This window comes from Bombina bombina, chromosome 8 (genome assembly GCF_027579735.1).
Source record: "Bombina bombina isolate aBomBom1 chromosome 8, aBomBom1.pri, whole genome shotgun sequence".
NCBI lineage: Eukaryota > Metazoa > Chordata > Amphibia > Anura > Bombinatoridae > Bombina > Bombina bombina.
This window is the reverse complement of record NC_069506.1, coordinates 309,011,889-309,035,798: the sequence shown is the minus strand read 5'-3', so window position 1 is coordinate 309,035,798 and position 23,910 is coordinate 309,011,889. Positions and strand designations below refer to the sequence as shown.

The 23,910-nt window shown below is 36.3% G+C and overlaps 1 protein-coding gene across 1 annotated transcript in view; it reads left to right on the top strand.

Annotated features, from left to right (window-relative positions):
* Nucleotides 1–23,910, top strand: part of LOC128639233 (opioid-binding protein/cell adhesion molecule-like) — a 621,299-nt gene that overhangs the window by 392,989 nt on the left and 204,400 nt on the right. Inside the window, exon 2 of the mRNA XM_053691508.1 lies at nucleotides 10,058–10,290. Coding sequence (XP_053547483.1) covers nucleotides 10,058–10,290 — 233 coding nt within the window. The remainder of the gene's footprint in view (nucleotides 1–10,057; nucleotides 10,291–23,910) is intronic.

The window sequence follows — 23,910 nt, the reverse complement described above, 5'->3', positions numbered from 1 at the left end:
GCACCTGAAGTTATTTAAGAGTCAGCACTAATTGCCTGAAATGCAAGTCTGTCAAATCATCTGAGATAAGGAGGCAGTCAGCAGAAGCATAGATACAAGGTAATCACAGAGGTAAAAAGCATATTTCTATAACAGTGTTGGTTATGCAAAACTGGGGAATGGTAAATGAAGGGAGCATCTATCTTTTTAAACAATAACATTTTTGGCGTTTACTATCCCTATAAATTATCAAATGTTTGAAATCACAGCAGACAAACAGAAGGATGTGTAGATTGATAGATATATTGATGGGTGGATAGATAGACAGATAATAGATAGACAGATAGATAATAGATAGATTGACAGACAGACAGACATACAGACGTGTGTATGTATACACATGTGCACATGTATCTTGATTTATACACAAATGCATTAAATATGTATAGAACATGTATAGAACAACACCGATATTATACGTTCCCTTTCTAAAAGCCAGTTTTCCAGTACATGCTGCCAGCACTCCACTTATGGAATGGCTTGAGGCTGGAGGCAACCTATAATGGTAAAGTGATTTGAAATTGAAAGGTGATGTAGAAAAGCAGGTGATTAATACTATTATCTGTGCTTTTGGCAGCCTGTCTCAAGTACGTTTGCCCCGGCAGATGTGGATGCCTCTGTAGCTGAAGAGGGAGAGACAAGGGAACTTGGCATCTATCCCAGGGAATCAAAAGCTCTAGACCATAATTTCCCCTACCATTCATATCTCCCTCCCCTATGGCTCGCAACCACGCATCATTCCAATATTGAAGTCTGTCCAGTTGTATGAGCAATTTTCATCCCTCCCCTATAATGAAATTAGCAAAGTGTCGGCAAAATGCATAGCGTGTAAATCAGCAGGATTGTATTCTTGTTCATGTTCAGCAATTCCAGAACATTTTCACACTTCATTAGTGAGTCCAGTGCATTACATTAGTCAGTTCTTGTTAACCCCTTCACAGTCCAGAGATTGCATTTCTTAGACAGAAGTTAGAGAGTTGGAAATTTCTACAAGTCCACCAGTAAGAATTTACAGCAGGCAAGTAAGAATAGACTGTTCTAGCTTTTGACTAGTAACTTACATCAGTTAACTAATCTATCCTCACCATACCTGTGTGCAGGCTTTTCCACATATCTACTTCTGTAAAGAATTACTTCTGCAAATTGAAATTACTACCCAATATGTAGCCTTCTAAATTCAAATCATGGCAAATATTTGAAGAGCCAAATTATGATGCCCAGTTTTGCGTTCTACAAATTGCTTTTGAAAAAATTCAGATACTTGCTTAAAAAACGTGTGTGCGTGACAATATATTAAAAGGACTGTCTAGACCCAATATATCATTTTGATTACTTATTGTTACATATCAGATAAGCAATCTGCAACAAGTCACACATCTATAAGCTTGTAACATTTAAGTATTCACCACCCACCTATCACATGTATATTTTGGTATGTTAAGTTTCTCCAATCATGATCGACTCATGAATACGTTTTCCTACTCCCACATGCTGATTTGTGCATGTGCAATGTAAAATAGATAACTGAAAAATATTAAACGTGCACTGCTAAATTGTCGTACAAGAAACTAACTGGACAAGAAGAAAGCTGTGGGTGGAGCTTTGCGGACATTTTTAGCTGCTAACAAAATATAATTATTTAAAAGTTTCATGTACTTCTTACAAGTTTATAGCTATTTAACCCATTGCAAGATGCCTGTCTGGTATGTAACAACAAGTAATAAAGTACTGGACTAAGTAAGCATCTGTGAACTCTATTAAATTAAAGGCTGCATAACCAAATCTTTCGTCAGGAGTAAATTTCACTTGACCAGATCACTTTAGAAAGAATGTTCCTAAGATTTTTTTTTTTTTTTAATGCTACCCTTTAAATTAAAGATCTTAATGTATTCCATTATCTTTAACACGTTTGATAGTCTACCACTGTTTTTGACCAATGAAGCCCTGTTTTTTTCATGTGACATACCCTTGTTGAGTGTTTCTGCAGTGCTAGCGCAAACCGAAGATGTTGGGTGCTGCTGACCAGCTTTCTTCTAACTTATGTCATCATAATTTTGACCAACAGATTTTTTTTTGTTAACTTGCATGGGATACAAAGTATTTGCATGTGTCTAATCTTTTTTTTTTTAATGAAAAATCTTTTTTAGTTGATGATTTTTATTTTTTTACTTTATGGTTCCTTTATTCTAAGAAAGAAGAATTAATTGACTGTTATGAACAAAATCATGTTATTTTATCTACTTATATTATCTGTTCTTTCTATGTTTGACACAATATGAACTTCTTTTAAGCAGATCTTTGAATACATCTATAAAAAGATAATTGTCGTGCATTTATTCATCTATTTATGGAAAGTAGATCTTGGCATTTTGACCTTATGGATAAGAAAGGAACAATAAAGTTGACTCACAGCTAGTAACTGCATATGTTGTGCAATAGAAATTGGATTTCATAAAATTCATAGTATTTTTCCTCACTAAAGAGAATCCTCAATAAAATATAACCTGTTTGCTGTACATACACTCCAATATCAGTTTTAGAGCCAGTTCCAAGAGCTATGTTAGGGGAATTTAGAAGTTGTCAGTCTGGGATCAAATGTAGGTATTGCTATATAAATATGTAAGAGACAAAAACATACAAAAAAACAAAATGCTTGAATGTGTTTGAACTTTTTATCATTGCACAATAGCGTGTATATAACCAAGTGTTTAAAACCTGCAAAGAGGTTAAACCCATAGTTAAAGTCATATTGTGAGCAGCAATGTACTACTGGAATCCAGCTGACCATATAAGTGCATAGCCATCAATAACCAGCTAGGTCCCATGCTGTACCTGAACCTACCTAGGTATAATTTTCAACATCTAACCTCACCTTTAGTGTAGCCCTCTCTGGCACATCCTCTTCCTCTTTACCACTTTCTGTTGAGGTACCATAAGACTCTGTTCTTGGTCCTCTTCTGTATTTTAGTATCACTTGTACTTCATCCTGGATGTCCTCTCAATATCTTAAGCTAAATATCTACAAAACTGTGCTTATTTTCCCCCTTCTTCCAAAATCTTGACCCCCAACTTTTTATAACTGTTGAAAATAACATCATTACCCCAACCCCTTACGACCGATGCCTTGGGGTCACTCCTCAAGTCCATTCTTTGACCAATTCCTGTCATTTCCACCTCAAAAACAATTCCTAAATGTTCTACTTCCTTACACAAGACTTTAAATTGACTCTCTCATAATTTCTCTCCTTGACTATTGCAACTCCATCCTCTCTGATCTCCCTATCTACTGTCTATCTTCTTTACAATCCATAATAATGTCTCTGCCGGGCTAGAAATTATTACACGTTGCTCTTCATCTGCTGCACCTCTTCACTGTCCTTTCACTGACTTCCTCTTACCTCCAGAATAAAACACAAAATCCTGACCCTAACTTTCCAAGGTTCTCAATAACACTGTCAATCCTTGAACCATCTTAGCATGTAAGCCTACAAGCCCAGTTGTCATATAGCTCTCCTTTATGTAAGCTGATCTACAACAGCATAGCTCTTGGCACGGTCATCTAACCCTTTGCTTCTATAAATGCTGCCTTTGCTTATTATACCTATGTTTATAGCTTTGCGGAATCCGTTAATGCCCTATAAATAAATTATTATTATAATAAATAATAATAATAGCAATAACAGATTAGGATACCAAGATAATATTTTTTAACAGATTTCACAGTATTGGGCAATGAATACAAACAGGTTCAAATGCTATTACATCAGTTAAAGGGACACTGAACCCAATTTTTTTATTTTGTAATTCAGATAGAGCATGCAATTTTAAACAACTTTCTAATTTACTCCTATTATCAATTTTTCTTCGTTCTCTTGCTATCATTATTTGAAAAAGAAAGCATCTAAGCTTTTTTTTGGTTTCAGTACTCTGGACAGCACTTTTTTATTGGTGGATGAATTTATCCACCAATCAGCAAGGACAACCCAGGTTGTTCACCAAAAATGGGCCGGCATCTAAACTTACATTCTTGCATTTCAAATAAAGATACCAAGAGAATGAAGAAAATTTGATAATAGGAGTAAATTAGAAAGTTGCTTAAAATTTCATGCTCAATCTGAATCACGAAAGAAATTTTTTGGGTACAGTGTCCCTTTAAGGACATTTTAGGACAATGGGGGCCTGCTAAAAAGCGAGCTTATAAACTAGAGATTATATATTTCACAAACACGTATAACATAAAGCCGAGGCACCATAGGCAAATAGTTTGGTTGCCTTTCTCTCTAATTAAATCATCAAAGAGGTTAACAATCTTACTCAAACTATTACCTTTTATCACAAAATTTGTAGGGGAATAAAAATTCCACCGAGCAATACATGATTTGATTATAACAAGGGTTTGATATAAAAGCTATTAAAGTAGCATTGTTATATGTTTCCAATGATCCATTAAAAATGCTGAATTATATTAAATTATTGTCAAATATCTTTTACTTTTATTTTGCCATTTAAAAATAGCTGATTTTCACCAGTTGAAACCATCAACCACATTAAAAATGACAATACTGCAGTATTGATTGCAGAAAAGATATGTAAACAAGAGATAACAGCAGAAAATCCTCTAAGTGGGGTGAGAAATAGAGAAATGCTAGTCCATTTGAATGGGCAGGGTGGGTCTGCAGCTGTTTTAAATACAATAAACTCAAATTAGCTGCTTGTCTGAGTACATTGTTTTCTTTACACAAAAAGCAACACTTTTAAAGACCCATGAGTGGGGTTTAGTATATAAAGTATATAAAGTAAAAGGATAATTCATAAAGTAAAATGATATGAGCTGTGGATCACTAGCTCATGTGAAGGGTCATTTACTGCTGGAATCCTACAAGAGAAATTGAATCTCCTAAATGGAACTCCCTAAAAGGTGGTGGACGTTGCTTCAAGCCGTAGGGCAGGTCATCTTTAAATTACAGTCAATTTAGAGCTGTTAACCTCCCTTAAAATAAATCTAAGAAATGTCTGGATATTCTGTCTGACATTCTGGACCCTTCACAGAAGGATATAATTAAATGCTCTGTTTTTCCTACCACAATTTCACTTAATTCTCAAGAGCCAACATGGGGTATCACACATGAAGTCTTCAGTTGCAGTTACCCACAGTGCAGTGTGTCATCACCTATGATTAGCTGATTTATTTAAAGCTAAATTTCTATCAATTGCTACTGAGAAAGAACATAATCTAACTAATAGTTTATTCCAGGGCATTGAAAGTTCAAGACAATTAAACAGTGAATTTAATAAAGCTGAAAAAGGGCTTGTTCGGCATACCAGCTAGCCTTGGCCTGGGGAAAACTCAGCAATACATTTAGGATTTGAGGTTAAATGCTAGGAATCTCAAAACTTAGATATAATCCCAGGAGCAAGACAGGTTGACCCAAAATGAGATTCGGATCTTTTGAGACAATATAGAACATCTATCTCTATCTCAAAAATATCTAAAATTAATTAATTTAATTACTTTAATTAATGAATTGAATTAATGAACGAGTTACCTTATTTTGGGCCAGATTACAAGTGGAGTGCTAACTATCGCTTTCTTGTGCAATAACTAGCCACTTGTAATGGTTATTTATTGTGCGCCTCCCAAAAAACAGGCAAATATGCCTTGTTGCGGGCTCGCGATAATTTAGCGCTCCCCTTGTAATCTAGCCCTTTGTGTGCTATTCCATTTTTGTTTAGTTCTCAGTTCCAGTCTCCTGTATTAAAATAGACTACAATCAAATTTAAATTTAAAATTATATACAGGGCTTGAAATTTCCTTTACTCACAGAGAAGTAAAAAATTGCAGCGGATGAGTAAATATTTTGAGGTTTTTACTATATTTAACATTGAGTGGACTAGTAACTTGTTCTCTCTTGGTTAAAGGGACATAAACCCCAATTTTTTTCTTTCATGATTTAGATAGAACATAACATTTTAAACAACTTTCTTATTTACTTCTATTATCAATTTTTCTTAGTTTTCTTGTTATCCTTATTTTAAAAGCCAAAATGTTAGCTCAAGAGTGTGCACGTGTCTGCAGTACTATATAGCAGCAGTTTTGCAACAATGCTATACATTAGCAGGAGCACTAGATGACAGCACTATTTCCTGTTATGTAGGGCTTCAGGCATGTGCACGCTACCTACCTGGGTATCTCTTCAACAAAGAATAACATGAGAATGAAATAAATTTGATAATAGAAGTAAATTGGAAACTTTTTAAAAATTGCATCCTCTATCTGAATCATGAAATCATTTTTTGGGGTTTAATGTCCCTTTCATATCTTGTAACCCCTGATTAGTCAACTATAGTAATATTTTTCCACCCTGGTTTTATATATTTATATATACACACAGTATATGCAAAAAAAACGTAAACTGTTGTTTTCCAGTATTTAAATATTTATCTCCTTTCCTGTGACCAAGTAGGGATGACGATAAATAAGCTCCTGCAACAGTCAGACCCTCACTGTGTAGCATTTTGCAGGGGTAGGTTTCTGAATTAGGCAGTTTCTGTTCCAGGCGAAGTTAAAAAAAATTACATTGTTAACTTATAGGAAATATGGACAAATTAAATAATCAACTTACATTGCATTGTTTTTGTTATATATATTTAAACATTGTATATCAGGGGTTAATTTTGATTTCTATATATTTTTTCTGTGTCTTTTCCTGGAATTGTCTTCCTTCCTGTGAATATTATGACCTATGAAACCATTTGTCAGCACACTATGTAACTGTCACTGTCTATGGGATTTGTGAGAGACATTGCAGTTAAATGACATTTTTTATTCGGTTGTATAAAAGTTACTAAGGTCCAATTCCACTTAGCCTGAAGAATATTCCTTTCATAACACAAAATATCCCTATTACTGTCAATAGGCAGCTTTACACAATACCCCTCTTGTAACACTGCGTTTAAAAAAATCTTTTAAGTTGTATTTAAAATGTAGATAATTGTAGAAGAATTTGACGAATGACAGCAATCACAGGTGTATAAGGCTTTACATTTAAGATGATGTATTCTATAAGGGATGCAGACAGATGCGTTACATTTTAAAATAACAACTTAACTGTAACATTCACATTCTAATATTTACATAGATTATAGTGTCAGAGTTAAGGACAAAGTGCCCAGTGCGGCTACCGCTGCTTAGTCACCCACTGGCTGTTTAATCTCAGGACCAGCAGTTATTTTAAGCTCACAAGCTGTACTGTAACTATGAGCTTAACCTCACTTATGGAGCAGGGGGTGTCAATCAATCCGATCATACTCGATCGGGTTGAATTCCCGCGATTCCTGTCTGCCTCATCAGAGCAGGGTCTTTAGACCGCTGCTTCATAACTGGTGTTTCTGGCGAGCCTGAAGACTCGCCAGAAACACAGGGCCTCAAGCTAAATTCGTAGCTTGATAGATAGGCCCCATAGAATTACAGGGTTACCAAAGCTTTTTACATGCTCCAATTAATTAGAACATTTATTTTTTTTCAGTACAATGTCCTTTTAAGACAATGCATAAACTGGAAGCCAGATGACAATAAATATTAAAAGCTATAAATATTCGTATTTCAGTTAATTTTGATAAATTGCATATATATATATATATATATATATATATATATATATATATATATATATATATATATATATATATACACATAGAGAGAGAGAGAGAGAGAGAGAGAGAGAGAGAGAGAACAGACAAATATATACAGACAGACAGATATTGACAGATAGATAGATAGATAGATAGATAGATAGATAGATAGATAGTAGACGGACTGACCATCCGACAGACTTACAGATTGGTCATAATTATACTATATTATTAAATCTACTGTGAATGCCAAATCAAAGGAAAAAATAATGTACATTTATTATATCTTACACTATTAAATGTTTGAAATTACAGCATTGCATTTAACATCATAAAATAATAAAATAATAAGCAATGATTCATTTATGTTTAAATTGAAAGCAATCCAATAAAAATAATAATAATAATACTATCATTAAAAAATGCAATGCGTGTTAACTTTAAACTGGTTTTCCACCCCACTTGTCAACTTGAATATATTTACATACTACGTTTGTGTACCAAAACCATTAAACCTAATCTATTAAGCAAATCTAAAAATGTTACTCAGTCACTTTTAGCCAAAATATCTCAGTAAATACTGCACAGATTTTCATATTTTAAAAAAGCACTAGAGGTCACCCTTATCTATCTCCCTACCAAACCTAATGACAACACATTATGGGCTCGATTTACCAAAGCCCTACGGCTGCAAGTTCTCACAAGAACTAGCTTGCCATAATTTAACAAGCAGCAGTCATCAGACCGCCGCTTCCCTAACCTCTTCGCCACCTCTAAGTTGGCAAAATTCAATCTCCGCGGTCGAGTCCGACCGAGGAGATTGACAGCTCCTGCCCGCACGTGATTAGCTGTGCGCGGGCAGGGGGCGGGATTACACTCGAGCGCAAAATTGCGCTCGTGTGCAATGGTAATTACCTGCGAGTAATTTTGCCCCGCCACAGGCGAGCTGAGGCATACAGGGGCGCATATATGCGCCCCTGTACTCCTCAGCTTTGATAAATCTATCCCTATATAGCATCATATGGGTCCAATAATGTCAGCGTGATTTGCCCATGCTGCAATCCAGTTACTTTCAGTCCCTTTTGGTGTATACTGTAATTTGTTGAAAGCGTTGTTCAGGGTTGTGCTTTTTAGCTATTGGAATTCATAAGCTAAAAATGGCCCAGTAAATATATTACTAGGTGTCGAGAATTTGGATATTTATCAGAATAACAGTTCTGGCACATGTTAAGTATACGGCTATTTTTCACTGAAACGATAATGAAAAAATTGCTGCCAATAAACAATAGAAATCGTTGAATGTAGTCACATTGGCTTAGAAAATGACTCATGGCAGCTATTAACATGTTGATAATTAACAAACCATAGACTTTGATTAACCCCTATGTGTTTAAAGGGACAGTAAAGTCAAAATTAAACTTTCATGATTCAGATAGGGCATGCAATGCTAAAAAACTTTCTATTATCTTGTATCCTTTGTTGAATAAGCATAGCTAGCTAAGCTCAGGAGCAGTAATGCACTACTGAGAGTTAGCTGCTGATTTGTGGTTGCATACATATAGCTCCCTTTATTGGCTCACAAGATGTGTTCAGCTAGCTCCTACTAGTATATAGCTGCTCCTTCAACAAAGGATACTAAAAGAATGGAGTAAAATCATAGGGTTTAATGTCCATTCAACATTCAAACGCTATCAAGTGTAGAAAAAATATATTATTCTCCTGACACTTACAAAAATAGGAATGAGGCATATTGACAGTAATTGTATAACATTTAGAATACACTGCACACCATCAAAACAATTACATACTAGAAATAAAGACACGTCCACTAAAAGCACCTCATCTGAATCAGAATTCATTGGGCGTCATACTACAAACTAAGTATTCATTAAAGCCTTTTAATTTCTTCATTTTAAAATGTATTTTTATCAAAAATATTTTTTTCTCAGTGTGTTCTGTTTCATCTATTAATGGGACAGTGAACTAGTTTATTTGTTTTAATAGAGGTAATGTAAAAAAATTAAATATTGCCTTTTTAAAATCAGATTTTCCTGTCCTGTACAAAACTAATTTTTTGCTTTTGCTTGTAAATGGCTTGTTCCTTTCCACCAATAGAAATGCGGGAATTGTTCCTAGAATTGTTCCTAGAAGTCAGTTATTTACTGTGCATCCTCTATCTGAATCATGAAAGAAAAAAACAATTGGGTTTCATGTCCCTTTAAACTTCAAATTTTTCAAGCAAAAATACCTATATGCTACTCTTTTGTCAAAGTTTTGTGCCCCTTTAGTGTTTTACCACTTTATATATAAACATGAATAGTTTAATATGGCAATACAATTTGAATCTTTTTTAGATGATACTTATGTAACTCTGTTTTGTTCTCAGGTGCACAGTGGACAGTCGAGTGACACGTGTGGCCTGGCTGAATCGCAGCACCATATTATACACTGGCAATGACAAGTGGTCTATAGACCCCCGGGTTGTTCTTCTGGCTTACACCAAAACTCATTATAGCATTGAGATCCAGAATGTTGACATTTATGATGAGGGCCCCTACACCTGCTCTGTGCAGACAGACAATCACCCCAAAACCTCTCGAGTACATATCATTGTACAAGGTAAGAAACTTTTCATTTATGAAATAACACACAACATAAGACACTCTTTATGTATTGTCTTGCTCTGTATCTACCTATTGCTGTGTATCTCCTACATCTCAAATTGACTTTGTTTTTTCAATGTCCTGTTGGCCACAGTACAATGGGTAGACAATGACATCTCTTTCTATGATAGAGATCTTCTTCTTTTATCATGCCGTCTGTGAACAAAAAAGAAATCTTGACCTCATAAATAAATTCTTAATCTACAATACAGCTATTAGATCTCTTTTCATTTCCATTTCATTCTGTTTGTCCTCCTATCTATCGTTCAATTCTGATGTATAGGTAATTTGTGTGCAGAAGTCAGGTCAGGTTTGCAAAGTTATAATGGAAATATTCTTATCCTCTTTGGAGAAATGTCTGGTTGAGATGTAACATAGTGTATATGTTTTGTAATTTAATTTCTGACCAAAAAGAACAATGGATTTAAGTGAAACAGCCATAAACAGATTGAGTCCAGCACCTTTGTAAATGCTGGATATGTAAGTGATGAATCCCACAATGATATCCACAAGAAAATAGCATGATGCCTAGAACAAACTCTAATGTTATCACAAAAAAAGTCAAAACCTTTCATAACAAAAAACTGGAACGAATATAAAATTAATATAGTACATACATATGTAGGAATTATATATCAAGTTAAAAATAATTCCAGTGTCACTAGTTCCTATTTTATTTATGTGTCTATTGAGTAATTAAGGCACTTTAGATATTCCAATAAATATCACTGTCTATATGGGCAATTTCTATAAAGGCATAGTTGTATTTCTCAGTAATTAATACCTTTCTATATCTAACAACATTATTAAGTCCCAAATTATGACATATGTTGTGGTCAAGGGTAAGAAGGATTATGGTTGTGAAATTGAACCTCCTCTGCTAACTGTATGCCCTTGTACATTGTGAGCAAACAATTGGTTAATTGCTTAATTCATTAATGTACACACCATATCTGAGCACTGGTGAAAAGTTGGTGAAAGTACCAGTGAATATATGTCTTGGCATTTACTTCCTAGTTCAAGATGATTGACCACTAAGAACATCAATTAGTGTCAGGGCCACAAGTTTTTTTTTTCAACTTGAGACAGTGCCAGTGTTCTACAATTAGAAGGGATAGATATTACCTGATGGCATCTTGCATCTTATTTCTGTTTGTGCCTATTTTTAGACACCTAGGGCCCTTTTATCAAAACCACTCCAGCTTGGTGAGAAATGATGTGTAGACTTTACAGGGGCAGAACTCATTGACTTGTTCAAGAAAAAGGGTGGGACCTGGAAGTCCCATAAAGTTGAGAGTTCCCATATACAGTAATGAGGCTCTCTGGGGTAGAGAATATCAGAGAATAGAGTAAGGTTTACAGGGAGCACCTAGCACTGACATAAATTCTCAGTTTGCAGCAAAAAGAAATTACATTGAAATGTTTTCACTACATTTTTTTTTTATTTTTTTCAAAGAGCCTTATTGAAATATAACCATAAAGGTATTAACTTACATACATTTCAAACATGGTTACAAGTTTGTTATGTTCACTCATGTAAACAGTACAACATATATTTAGTCACGTGTTGGACGTTAAAGAAATTGAAGTCTCTAGCCTAGGGCTAGGTCGGCTGCCCAAATCTCACTGATAATAGAACACCCCCAACTCCTATGCATGTAAACTAAATAATATTCTTTAAGTAGCTCTACATTTTCACATTTTTCCATTTTTTCTTGTTGTAGTCCTTATACATCTAGTTATTAAACAACATTGATGCAATCAAATATTTCAAAACATATTTTAGCACAAATGGTTTACCGGGTCCAATGTACACAGCCTCATATGACCCAGTTAACCTTAAGGTACATATTAGCCTAGTCAAAGAAGTAGAGGAAAAGGGAGAAGAGAAAAAAGAAAGGGGAACATACAAGAAAGGGAGGAAAGAAAAAAAAAAGGGAGGGGGCAGGGGCTGGAAGGGGAACAAAGGAGCTGGAAGGTGGGAGAATGCGGCTCTCAGCAGAGTTTAGCACACCACCCATCCCATAAACAACTCATTCACCCATCACTAGTTTACTGTTTAGGTCACAGAACTCCTGTCCATATCTGAAGTATCATCTCATAGGCGTCTACTTCAGATATCTGGATATAATGATATTTTTCTAACAGTAGAGTATTCTGCACGTTCCGTTTCCATTCCGATAATGTGGGGATTAACCTCATCTTTCACCGGAGTGGAATCAGACTTTTTGCTGCCGACAGCATCAGCGTTAGGAGGGTATTTTTTTAACAGGTTCTGAATTTTTTGGGGAAATAAAATAGCAAGGTCTCTGGGGCTTTGGGAATTTCCAATTCCAGTACTCTCTGAATCTCTCCCCACACTGCTGTCCAAAAACCTCCCAATATGGAGCAGTCCCACCAGATATGCAGAACAGTACCTGTCTCTCCACACCCACGCCAGCACCTGTCAGACACTCCAGGGTAAAAAAATTCAGCCAGGATGGTGTGAGGTACCATCGGCTCAACAGTTTATAATGGGATTCCTGTGTGCGCACTGATACAGATAAAGATTTAGCAGCTCAGATTATCCGTAGCAAATCCTCCCTCTGAAGTTTAGTCCCCAACTCGCTATGCCACATTCTGGTGTATGTTGGAAGGGCCCTATCTTTGGGTATAAGGAGAATCATGTATATGATAGAGATTAGGTGTCTAGAGGCTGATCATTTTAAGCAAAGCATTTCGAATGGCGTGGGGTCTCTCATCAGCTGTTGTTTATATTTATGTGTAGTGATATAGTGACCTATTTGAAGGTAAACAAACCATGGGATTGGGCAGTCAGGGTGGTCCGCCAGAATCTTCTCCTGTGTCTTTATTCTGCCACCTGTCGTGAAACAGCTTATGTGGTTATTTATGAGTTTGGTCTGAGCGGAGGTTGTTTTAGTCTGTGATGGAAATTCTGGTTTACCATATACCGGTGACAGAGGGGAGTATGTAGTGATAGATAAGTTTTAGTCTGGGTCATCTTATCCCATTTATTAAAGAGTTCCTCAAATAGAGGGAAATGTGCAATATTTGTGGGTCTATGCTTTTTGTTCGTCCAAAGGAGGGAGGCCATATCGCTTATTTGTAGAATAGCTTTGTCCACCCTAATCTAGTCTTTTTGGGGGATCCCTGGCACCACTCCAGCACCCTCTGAAGCAACACTGCTCTTCTATATAGACTGAGATCAGGAAGGCCGAGGCCCCCCATGTCTCTTGGTAGGTACATGGTCCCCCTGTTGACCCTAGGCTTAATCCCTTTTCACACATACTCTTCTATCAAATTTTGTAGCGAGGGGAGGAATGCATAGGGGAGGGGAATGGGAATAGTTTGGAATAGGTACAACAATCATGGGAGGATATTAATTTTGACTATGTTAATTCTTCCTAACCAGGAGATTGTCTTGTGCATCCAGGAGGAGAGATCAGCTGCAATCAATTTTTTAAGGGCTACATAGTTTGCCTCGAACATATACGTTATAGAGGCTGTTAGGTTAATGCCTAAATATTTTAGGAGTTTGGTATTTAAAACAAACGGGCTATGGTTTTTTAACCATGCTATTGTGGCGGGAGACATGGAAATATCTAGGATCTCAGATTTAGTGTCATTAAGATGAAAGTGAGATACTTCACCATATTTGTTAAATTCCTGTGTAAGAGCTGGGATAGACCTTTCTACATCTGTTAATGTAAACAACAGGTCATCCGTATAGATTGTTATTTTGTTTTCCCTGCTGCCCAGTTAGATCCTTTTGATAGATTGATTGGCTCTTATGTTACATACTAAGGCCTCAATAGAGATAGCAAATAACAGGGGTGACAATGGACACACCTGCTGGTCCCATTATAATGGTTAGTGTATCAGAAAGAACATTGTTTACTTTAATTTGTGCGTTTGGAGTGGAATATAGGCTAAAAATTGTTTTAATGAATCTTTCCCCAAATTTCATTTCCTCCAATGTGCTCCTAAGGAACTGCCAGTTTACCCTGTCGAACGCCTTTTTTCGTCTGTCGACAACAGCACAAGCAGCACCCCCCCCCGCCCCCTTGTTTGGAATATCCAATTATTTGCAAAATTTTGAGGGTATTGTCCCTCGCCTCCCTCCCTGGGACAAACCCCACTTGGTCCGTAGATATCAGCCCAGGTAAGAACTTATTAACCCTGTTTGCCAGTGTCTTTGCCAAAAAATTTACGTCTGTATTTAGTAACAAAATTGATCTATAGCTCTGTGGCTTATCTCTCGGCTTCCCTGGTTTTGGTATTACAGTTATATACAGTGTCAGCATGGATGGGGGTAACTTTTCCAGTCCAGGTAATGCATTAAACAGGTTTTGTATGTGTGGTAACAAGATGGGCAAAAAAGTTTTGTAATATTTCGCCCCCAACCCATCTGGGCCAGGGCTTTTCCCATTAGGAAGGTCTTTAAGTGCTATTTGTATTTCCTCTTGTGATAAGGGTGTCTCTAGGAAATCTATTGCGTCTTCCTCTAACGTCTGCAGCTGTGTATCTTTTAAATATTCCTGTGCCAACTGCTGTTGTTATGGAACTTTCTGTTGAATCTTTATAAAGGGCTGAAATCAGTGCTTAAGTGCCATCCCCTAGAGGCGCTTTACTATACTTCTCTGTGGGTGGTGATGCTTCTCTGATATTCAGTCATTTTAAAAGCAGCATTGCCACCTGTAGTGAAGGTGAAATATAAATGAAACAGTGTTAAATAATATAATTTAACCCTTTTGTTACAATAGTGAAACTAGGACATGAATAATAAACATATAGGAGCTGGGGGGTTGTGGGTATAATATACATGCGTATACACTGTGTTATATACTGTGAAATAATATAATATGTATTTCAAGCATTATGTAAATAAATATGTTATTACCTTTTGGTAAAGTAAAACACATTCAGTATAGTTTGCAATTATATTAGCTATACAAACAAAATATTAAAAAAGCCATCAATTCCAAAACACACATTTTACAAAGAACAAAGCTGAAGAAAGGCACCTTGGTAAAATGAAAATGTCAGGGCTACTGTCTTCTAAGGGATATTAAAGGGACAGGAAACCCAAACATTTTCTTTCATGATTTAGATAGAAAATACAATTTTAAACTCCCTTCCAATTTACTTCTATTATCAAATTTACCTCAATATCTTGTTATCCTTTGCTGAAGGAGAATCATTGCTCTACTGGCAGCTAGCTGCACACATCTAGTTAACCAATCACAAGAGACAAATGTGTGCAGGCACCAATCAGCAGCAACTCTCACTAGTGTAGGATATGTGCGGTTTTTTTTTAACAAGGGATACCAAGAAAAAAAAGTACATTTAAAAATAGAAGTGAATTTAAAAGTGTCTTAAGATTACATGCTCTATCTAAATAATATGGGCCCGATCCGATTGAACTTGAATCTGATTGGCTGATTCAATCAGCCAATCAGATTTTTCCTACCTTAATTCCGATTGGCTGATAGAATCCTATCAGTCAATCGGAATTTGACGGACGCCATCTTGGATGACGTCATTTAAAGGAACCTCATTCGTCGGGAAGTCGTTGTGCCGGATGGATGTTCCGCGTCGGAGGAACGAAGAAAGAAGATTGAAGATGCCTCTTGATTGAAGACATAGCCCGGATGGAAGACTTCTTCTTTGCCGCTTGATTGAAGACATCGCCCGGATGGAAGACTTCTTCTTTGCCGCTTGATTGAAGACATCGCCCAGATGGAAGACTTCTTCTTTGCCGCTTGATTGAAGACATCGCCAGGATCGGATGAAGAGTTCGGCCCGGCTGGGTAAAGACAAGGTAGGGAGATCTTCAGGGGGTAGTGTTAGTTTTTTTTTAAGGGGGGTTTGGGTGGGTTTAGAATAGGGGTATGTGGGTAGTGGGTTGTAATGTTGGGGGTGGTATTGTGTTTTTTTTTACAGGCAAAAGAGCTGATTTCTTTGGGGCATGCCCCGCAAAAAGCCATTTTCAGGGCTGGTAAGGCAATAGAGCTGTTAACTTTTTTAATTTAGATTAGGGTAGGGATTTTTTTTATTTTGGGGGGCTTTGTTATTTTATTAGGGGGCTTAGAGTAGGTGTAATTAGCTTAAAATTCTTGTAATCTTTTTTTATTTTTTGTAATTTAGTGTTTGTTTTTGTAATTTAGTTTAGTGTATTTAATTGTATTTTAGTTTAGATATTTGTAGTTTATTTAATTTATTGATAGTGTAGGTGTATTTGTAACTTAGGTTAGGATTTATTTTACAGGTAAATTGGTAATTATTTTAACAAGGTAGCTATTAAATAGTTATTAACTATTTAATAGCTATTGTACCTAGTTAAAATAAATACAAAGTTACCTGTAAAATAAATATAAACCCTAAAATAGCTACAATGTAACTATTAATTACATTGTATCTATCTTGGGGTTTATTTTATAGGTAAGTATTTAGATTTAAATAGGAATATTTTAATTAATAATATTAATATAATTTAGATTTATTTTAATAAGAATTTAGTTAGGGGTGTTAGAGTTAGGGTTATTTTACTTAATATATATAATAACGATATTAACTATATTAACCCTAATATAATTAGGGTTAATATATATATATATATATATATATATATATATATATACGATATTAACTATATTAACCCTAATATAATTAGGGTTAATATAGTTAATATATATATAATATAATAACTATATTAAGTATATTAACCCTAAAAGCCCCACAAAAAGCCCTTTTAAGGGCTGGCAATAGAGCTGTTTACTTTGGGGTAATGCCACGCAAAAAGCCCTTTTCAGGGCTATTTGTAGGGTTAGTCTTAGGTTTAGTGGTAGGGATAGTTTAGTATTTTAGGGGTTAATTAATTTAATATAGCTGGCGGCTGTGTAGGGGGATTAGATTAGGGGTTAATACATTTAATATAGCTGGCGGTGGTGTAGGGGGATTAGATTAGGGGTTAATACATTTAATATAGCTGGCAGCGGCGTAGGGGGATTAAATTAGGGGTTAATAATTTTAATATAGCTGGCGGCGGGGTAGGAGCTCACATTAGGGGGTAGGTAATGTAGGTGGCGGCGGTGTAAGGGGCTCACATTAGGGGGTAGTTAATGTAGGTGGCGGCGGGGTCCGGGAGCAGCGGTTTAGGGGTTAATAACTTTATTAGGTGCGGAGGGTTCCGGGGGCGGCAGTTTAGGGGTTAATACATTTTTTATTATTAGGAGAGTGAGGGGGATAGCGGATATAGGGGTATACGTGTCGGGCTATGTTTGGGAGACGTGTTAGACAGTACGGGTGATTTAATAACTTAGTCAGGTTTTGTAGGCACCGGCAGTTTCTAAAGTGCCGTAAGTCACTGGTGACTCCAGAAATTTGTACCTACGCAGATTTCTGGACATCGCTGGTTTCTCAGACTTACGGTACTTTAGCATCTGACGGCGCCATATTTGGGATAGCTCGAGTTGCGAGCTGAAACTACGGGTGGCGGGGGTTCCCTCGCTTGCGCCGCAAACTACGATCTATATCGGATCGCGCCCTATAAGTTTCATTTTTTTCAAAATCTTCTTCCTAAAAACAAAGCAAAAGTAAAAAATGTGTATTTATATACTAAGTAACTATAAATACAGATTATACACAGAGAGAAGCGCACTCACAGAAACAAACAAAAAGCTCAATACTATTGTTAGCTTGTTCTATGGCGATTTGCCACCTGGGTGCAGCTTCTTTTAGCCCAGTAATGCTTTTCACAGAGTAGAACTTTCCTGTAGTATATCAGTCTGATCCCGCCTATTATGGCCAGTCCAGCGCCGAAATACCAGGCAATTCCTCTCTGAACAAGAAACACAGCAACCCCAGACGATAGTTTCGGCCTTTACTGGGCCTCGTCAGTGAGGTGTAGCCATATTCCTCTAAGCACAATCAGCAAGGAGTCCACGCCTGGTTGCCCCTTTTTCCTATAGGGAGACTAAATACACACAGAGAGAAGTGCACTCACAGGAATGAACAACTGGCTCAATACCATTGTTAGCCTGTTCTATGATGATTTACAACCTGGGTGCAACTTCTTTTAGCCCAGTAATGCTTTTCACAGTGAATAATTATCCTGTAGTATATCAGTCTGTTCCCACCTATTTACGGTCAGTCCAGCGCCAAAATACCAGGCAATTCCTCTCTGAACAAGGAACACAGCAACCCCAGATGATTGTTTCAGACTTCATTGGGCCTCGTCGTGAGGTGTAGCCATATTCCTCTAAGCACACTGAGCAAGGAGTCCACCTCTGGTTGCCCCTTTTTCCTTTAGGGAGAAAACATATTATAATATTTCACAGTATAATATAATAAACTTCATACATATGTGTAATATAGTCACATCCTCCCCCCCCAACTTCTATAGGTTTATGATTAAGGTGGTTTTCTTTTGGCCCTTTATTAAGTATGGTGATCTCATACATATTGAACAGGACTTCCGTGGGAGTTTAATGGGCATTTCAGGAAGTAACAGGGATTTTAATGTGAAAACATTATAGAGTTTCTAATTTTATAACGACTATCCTCCATCTTAAGTGAACTATTACACCTATGCCTGTCTTGCCAGCCTTTCAGTGACAATATTTTTAAGGGGTAGATTTTCAAAACCTTGATGCATAGGCAATATTATTCTAAGAAGTGTCATTGGTATGCAGGCCCTTAAAAAAAGTTAGAAACACAAATTTTATTCTGAGAAAAGTTTATGTTGCTATGCAGTGCTCGTCATGTAAAATAGAGACTCCTAAAAAAATCCCAAATATTTTGCCGGTCTCTCTCCATGCTGGCGAGGTTTGAATATCAGGCCCTAAGTAAGAATTCTACTTGAGTGTACAGTGATACTTTGTTAACATATGTATTATTTGAACTGTAACTTTACAGAAAATGTTTTTACATGTATTAAATGCACAGTATATGTTGTGCAAACATACTTTTAATATACCTCACCCCCCCTCTACCAAGATTGGATTTAACTGGTAATGTGGGCAGCTTTTTGCTCAGACAGCGATCCCTATGGTTTCTTATTGTTTCAGTGGTAGAATCGCCACTAATCAGGACAAAGAGAGTTAGCAAACTTTTTTTTAAATATTGGCGGACGCATATATTGTGAGACAGGCGACACAAAAAGGCAATTTCTTGTGATCCTTTTATCATCAGGGCCTAGGAGAGGAGTGGGGTAACATCTGTGCTTTACAATCTCTCCAATAGAAATAAACTCTCACATTTAATTCAAAAAATGATGGTCGCCCCATTCAAGTTTTACAGTTTTACATCTTTCAGTGTTGGACAACTGCCCTCTATGCTCTTCAAATCCATAGTGCGATGGACTGGAGTAAATATAAACTGAGCAGATAACTCTTGTTAAATTGTATCTTATAATTTTCTGGCATTTGCTGATTCTGATGATCTAGTGATCTGATATACTAGTAAGTATTTCTTGTGTACTGCTTTTTAATTAGCTATTTGTACTATAATGACTATAATGGGCATCCACTGCTGGAAGATACTATATTTATATATTGCTTCTAATGCCTGACATTTCATATGTTTGGTGGGGGTCATTTAAGTCTGAGCTACAGGAGAAAGGGGCAGGTATGTTATTGCCAAATTTTATTAGGTTTTCAGTAAGATCTAAAATTGTTATAAATGATAAAATGCTATGGCCAAAGTTATTGAGATCTTTCTGACAATAAGCGTCATCACACAATATTGTGGTATTTATGTCTAATGGCCCTATTTAGAAGTCTAGGCTAAATTGTAACATATATTTTTGGTTCCCTTACCTAACCCCTCTTGCATATATATATTTAGGGTCAGCACCGGATAACTTATCTACCTATCCCTAATCTCACTATTTCTAGTGCCAGTTTCATAATTTGTAAATATAAACATATATTTTATAACAGCTGTCCCAGTGGCATGAACCCCTATGAGAGTTAAACATTGTTTGTTCTGGGGTCCATGCCATCTATTATGATATTAAAATATTTATAACATGCTTCTGTTTTGATAGTCACAGCATTAACAAGAATTATAGTTTGAGATCCACAGAAAGCTAAAGACTTTGTGGCTGGCGACCATGACATTTTAGAAAAGCTTTTTGACCCTGTATTTAGTTCATTATTTTATGAGTCACTGTTAATCCCCACCATAGGCTATATTTTGAGATAACTTGCCCCTGTTAGCTTTAGAATACTTATCTCAGTTGGAGACTCTGGATATTAGCAGCCTTATAGATTTTTGAAGGGGAACATTTTTTTTAAATAACATATTGTGGTTTGCTGAAACTATAATGTTATCAGTTTTAATGTCACTGGTGAACATATTGCAGCTTTATGTTATTGTGATGATCTATCCTTGTCTTCTTTTCTATATCTTACAGGTAAAAAAAATGTGTTTATTCATTTGTACCTATATTGTTATAAGTATCAATGTCTCAGCATATATTGTAGGCTTATGTCTGTATATGTAAATGGTTGTTATTTATGTGGAGTTTATCTCAATAACAACAAAAAAATACACTGAAACATTCAAGGTACAATCAGAATTTTTACCAATCGCAATCCTAAATACATTGATGTAAACAAAGTCTAAATGCATCACAACACATAGAAAGTGCAAAGCTTTAATGTAATAAAACTTAAAAGCAAACGTTTAAAGTTAAAAAAAATACAAAGCACAAAGTGTAAATGTAAATAATACTGTCATCTCATGCTATATTGTACTGGGTTTGTCTCTCCTTTACAGTACAATATAGCACATTTTGAGAACTAACTTTTTTTCTTAGCATGTTTGCAAAACAGAGGAAACACAGCTCTATACACTAATCATACAAGACATATAATAGCTAATTAAAGGGGCACTCAGGTCAAAATTAAACTTTCATTATTCAGATAGAGGATGCAATTTTAAACAACTTTCCAATTTACTTCCATTAACAAAATGTGCACAGTCTTTTTATATTTAAACTTTTTTTGTCACCAGCTCCTACTTGATAAATATGCCCCTATATTTATATATTGCTTCTAATGCCTGCCATTTCATATGTTTGGTGGGGGTCATTTAAGTCTGAGACCAGCAGAAGGCTTCATCCAGGCAGGATCTTCCATCCGGAGCGGAGCGGGTTCATCTTGAAGACATCCGACGCGGAGCATCCTCTTCCATCCGACGGCGACTGAAGAATGAAGGTTCCTTTAAGTGATGTCATCCAAGATGGCGTCCCTTCAATTCCGATTGGCTGATAGAATCCTATCAGCCAATCGGAATTAAGGTAGAAAAAATCCTATTGGCTGATCCAATCAGCCAATAGGATTGAGCTTGCATTCTATTGGCTGTTCCAATCATCCAATAGAATGAGAGCTCAATTCTATTGGCTGATTGAATCAGCCAATAGGATTTTTCCTACCTTAATTCCGATTGGCTGATAGGATTCTATCAGCCAATCGGAATTGAAGGGACGCCATCTTGGATGACGTCACTTAAAGGAACCTTCATTCTTCAGTCGCCGTCGGATGGAAGAGGATGCTCCTTGTCGGATGTCTTCAAGATGGACCCGCTCCACTCCGGATGGAAGAAGATAGAAGATCCTGCCTGGATGAAGCCTTCTGCCGGTCTTGATGTCCTCTTCAGCCCGGATCGGATGAAGACTTCTGCCCCTCTGGACGTCCACTTGTGCCCGGCTGGGTGAAGACGGCTCAAGGTAGGGTGATCTTCAAGGGGGTAGTGTTAGGTTTTATTAAGGGGGGATTGGGTGGGTTTAAGAGTAGGGTTGGGTGTGTAGGTGGTGGGTTTTAATGTTGGGGGGTATTGTATTTTTTTTTACTGGTAAAAGAGCTGATTACTTTGGGGCAATGCCCCGCAAAAGGCCCTTTAAAGGGCTATTTGTAATTTAGTATAGGGTAGGCAATTTTATTATTTTGGGGGGCTTTTTATTTTATTAGGGGATTAGATTAGGTGTAATTAGTAAAAAAAAAATTGTAATTCTTTTTATTTTCTGTAATTTAGTGTTTGTTTTTTTTTGTACTTTAGTTTATTTAATTTAATTGTAGTTAATTTCAGGTAATTTATTTAATTAATTTAGTTAGGTGTAATTGTAATTTAGGTTAGGATTTATTTTACAGGTAAATTTGTACGTATTTTAACTAGGAAGTTATTAAATAGTTAATAACTATTTAATAACTATTGTACCTAGTTAAAATAAATATAAATCCTAAGCTAGCTACAATGTAACTATTAGTTATATATTGTAGCTAGCTTAGAGTTTATTTTATAGGTAAGTATTTAGTTTTAAATAGGAATAATTTCATTAATTAAAGTAAATTTATTTAGATGTATTTACATTATATTTAAGTTGGGGGGTGTTAGAGTTAGGGTTAGACTTAGGTTTAGGGGTTAATACATTTATTATAGTGGCGGCGACGTTCGCAGCGGAAGATTAGGGGTTAATAAATTTAATTTAGTTGCGGGATGTTGGGGGGCAGATTAGGGGTTAATAAATATAATGTTGGGTTCGGCAATGTTGGGGGCAGTAGATTAGGGGTTCATAGGGATAATGTGGGTGGCGGCGGTGTCCGGAACGGCAGATTAGGGGTTAATAATATAATGTAGGTGGCGACGATGTCGGGGCGGCAGATTAGGGGTTAATAAGTGTAAGATTAGGGGTGTTTAGACTCGGGGTTTATGTTTGGGTATTAGGTGCAGACATAACTTTTATTTCCCCATAGGAAACCATGGGGCTGTGTTAGGAGCTGAACACTGCTTTTTTGCAGGTGTTATTTTTTTTTCCAGCCAGCTCAGCCCCATTGTTTCCTATGGGGATATTGTGCACAAGCACGTTTTGCCAGCTTACCGCTACCGTAAGCAGCGCTAGTATTACAGTGAGATGTGCAGCTAAATTTTGCTCAACGATCACTTTTCTGAGGCTAACGCCGGCTTGAAGAAAACTCGTAATACCAGCGTTGGCTTAAGTGAGTGGTAAAAAAAAATGGCTCGTTAGCACCGCACACCATTACTGACAAAAACTTGTAATCTAGCCACAAGGATTTAAAAAAACTGCAAAGCTTTAACAGATCCAGTTGAACTATTTTTAATTTATGAGGAATATTTGTCATTTACAAACAATAAAATTGTATAGGAAATAGCAGTGGGTAAATGTTATGCTTGGTTTATGTACTAACTACAATAGCTTAAGAAGCATTTCTGCATCCGAGTGATGCACTCAATATTGTAAAGCAATTATTTCCAAATTACAATGACAACATTTGCAAAACATGTATCATCTTCAATATTTCTGCAAAGATGAACACTGATGGAAATTTCAATAATGAAATATGTGTTAGGGATAGAAAAAATCAAAGGCAATTTATACAACTTGAAAATAATGAAAACAGAAAAGATACAATTGTCAATGCATGAGGAGTATGTACTGTTTGGTACTGTTGGGTTCAACTTAAATATAGGGAAACCATTGGATATATAAATGTGCAAATCATTTGGTGATTTTCTGCTATAAATGTAAACACAATGAGGTTTCTATAGAAAA